Raw genomic sequence first — 2,595 nt, forward strand, 5'->3', positions numbered from 1 at the left:
TATATATATATATATATATATTCGGGTTCGGGTTCGGGTTCGGGTTCGGGTCGGGTTTATACAAAATCCATACCCGTACCCATATCCGTCGGGTTTTTATTTTTTATACCCATACCCGAATCCATACCTATTTATCTCGGGTAAACCCGCTCCGTTTGGGTTCGGGTTCGGGTAATTTTTCGGGTATCCATACCTATTGACATCCCTACCGCCGCGACAGGCGAAAAACGAAAACTTAGTTTTTCTTCCAAGAATCCATAAAATTTTTTTCCAGCAAAGATTTTTACGAGCAATCGAAGAAGAAGGGAAAACCACTTTTGAAGCGAAAAAAGAAAAAAAAAATCAAAGTATTTTTACAGGCAGCCAAACAATTAACCCTGAGCGAGGAATAGTAAAATGTAACTTTAGATACATATTATAAAGTAAGATTTAACTCCAATTATATAATACAACAAACCATTTCACGAGTATATCTGCAGGTAGAAAAGTGAAGCAGAAACTGACATTTTCATTACATAAGAAGTTTTAACTTCAACGCACGAGATAACACACATTTGTAGCGACTACAAAAGTAGAAAACATAATTTTGTTAGGGACTTGCATGCAAAAAAAAAAAAGAAAAAGAAAACAACCAAAGGAAGAGAGAAACAAGTGTATAGATCATTTGAGCTGCAGTGATTCAGATTCAAGCTTTGGTTTTCATCAGTATTTGATGGGCATTCCCAGCCGGTCCAGCCGGCCGGAGCCCGGGTACGCCTTGTTCGCGAATTTGGCGTGCAGCGACGCCGACTTCTGGTGCTGCGCGGGTCCGATCGGCGAGAGCTTCTTGCCGGAGCCCGATTTCTCGAACTCGGGCCGCTGTTTCGGCGCGCTCTGCGACCGCGCCTTCGCCTTCGAGGATTCTGTGTTTGCCATGTAGTTGGGGTAGTCCGAATAGCCCCCGAACAGGCTCCGAGAGCACTCGCTCTTCGACGGAGTGAATGCACCCCTCCTCGAGCTACCGGGCCGGGAACTGGCCGAGTAGAAGTGCGGGCTGTCGCCGAACTCCGCAGCCTCGAGAGGGTACTCTAGAGGGGTCAGGGAATGCCTCATGTCGACCGAGGACGGGCTCGGCGTGGACAATTGGGCGGTCGTCGAGTCCTTCGAAGGGGAGTCGGGCACCGTCGCGAGGCTGCGGCTGTTTTGCTCCGAAGTGTGGGCCGAGCTCGACGAGTGGAGGCGGGAGCCGGCGCCGGCGCCGGCCCTTCGCTTCGAATTGAATTGCGGCTTTCCGGGGTCTACTTCTAGGATCTTGGCCGTCCTTTCGTCGTCCGCCGCAGCGCCGCCGATTCCGATTGCCCTCGGATTGATCTCTGCTCGGCTATTGCCGTACTTCTCGTCCATCCACCGGTCCAGCCAATTGCTCCCGGAAGAGTGCGATCTGTTCGAAGAATTCCTCTGCCGACAAAAAAAAAAAAAAAAAAAAAAAAAAAAAAAAAAAAAAAAAAAAAAAAAAAAAAAACGACCAAAAACGAAGAAGAAAGAGAGGGAATCCTGGGTGGGCAACATTTGTGCGAAAATGTGCAATGCATTTGAATGGAAAATTTTACCTTGAAAGAGCCGGACCGGTCGGATCTCGACCCGTTTGTTCGCTCGCCTTGTTCGTATTTCTCAGGCGTCGGCGGGCCCTGGCATAAACAAGACACGATTAATCTCACTGGAGAACTAGAACTAGAATTGTTCGCGAAAACAATCGGGACGTACTGGGTTGGAGCGAGAGGGTTTATCGGGGCGGCTCCGCTCGGAGCGCAGGGCACGGCAAGCCCGAGCACGGGCCTGCACCCGAACCAGCGCGTGCATGCACCGAAGCGTCTCTGCCGCTTGCTTCCGCACAATGTTGCCTCTCACCAGAGCCTGCAGCTTTACCAGCCCCCTCAGTGCCTTCAAAGCTCTTCTTGCCTAAATAAATAAATCCCATCAATGAGTTTAGAAATTTAATTACAAAAAAAAAAGGGAAACCAAAATGGGATTCATAAGATTAATTAAAGAGGTTAATTAATTACTAAAAAAAGAATGTTAGAAATTAAATTAAATTAAAAAAAAAAAAAAGGAAGGTGCGGGTACAAACGCCCACAACTCCGAGTTGCAATTGAAGTCATTATTACTACGACTACAACATGTTAGTAAATGCTCTACACAGAAGTCGCCGGACCTTAATCCCCAACCGTCCGCATAAATGAGCCATGTATGTAGGAAGAATTAAAAAAAAAAAAAAAAAATCAAATACGCTGCAAAAATCCTATAAATGATAACTGTAACGAATTATTAGCGTTCAGGAACGATTTGCGAAAGTGGTGATTAGATATGGCTTTATTATTAGTTAAATTAATAGCAAGTTCACATTCGCGCATTTTAGACGCCAAGAAATAACATATATTCTACTTTTTTTACATAATTTCACCTCCAAAATTTGATAATAAAAAAAGAACTTTTTTGATGAATTTATGCTTACAAGCTCATTTCGCTTTTTCTTTCCCCTATCGATCTTAACAAAAAAAAAAAAAAAATCAAATGATTATTAAGCTTTTTGGGAGAAAAAACAAAAAAAAGAAAACA

At 44.4% G+C, this 2,595-nt stretch overlaps 1 protein-coding gene across 1 annotated transcript; it reads right to left on the minus strand.

Moving 5' to 3' along the window:
• Window positions 481-1,942, minus strand: LOC109713690. The gene is made up of 3 exons (XM_020237865.1): window positions 1,744-1,942; window positions 1,590-1,667; window positions 481-1,437 (listed from the first exon to the last, which is right to left on the minus strand). The coding sequence occupies exons 1-3, from the start codon at window positions 1,837-1,839 to the stop codon at window positions 703-705; spliced, it is 909 nt and encodes a 302-aa protein (XP_020093454.1). The 5' UTR covers window positions 1,840-1,942; the 3' UTR covers window positions 481-702.

Source organism: Ananas comosus, linkage group 8 (genome assembly GCF_001540865.1).
Source record: "Ananas comosus cultivar F153 linkage group 8, ASM154086v1, whole genome shotgun sequence".
Taxonomy (NCBI): domain Eukaryota; kingdom Viridiplantae; phylum Streptophyta; class Magnoliopsida; order Poales; family Bromeliaceae; genus Ananas; species Ananas comosus.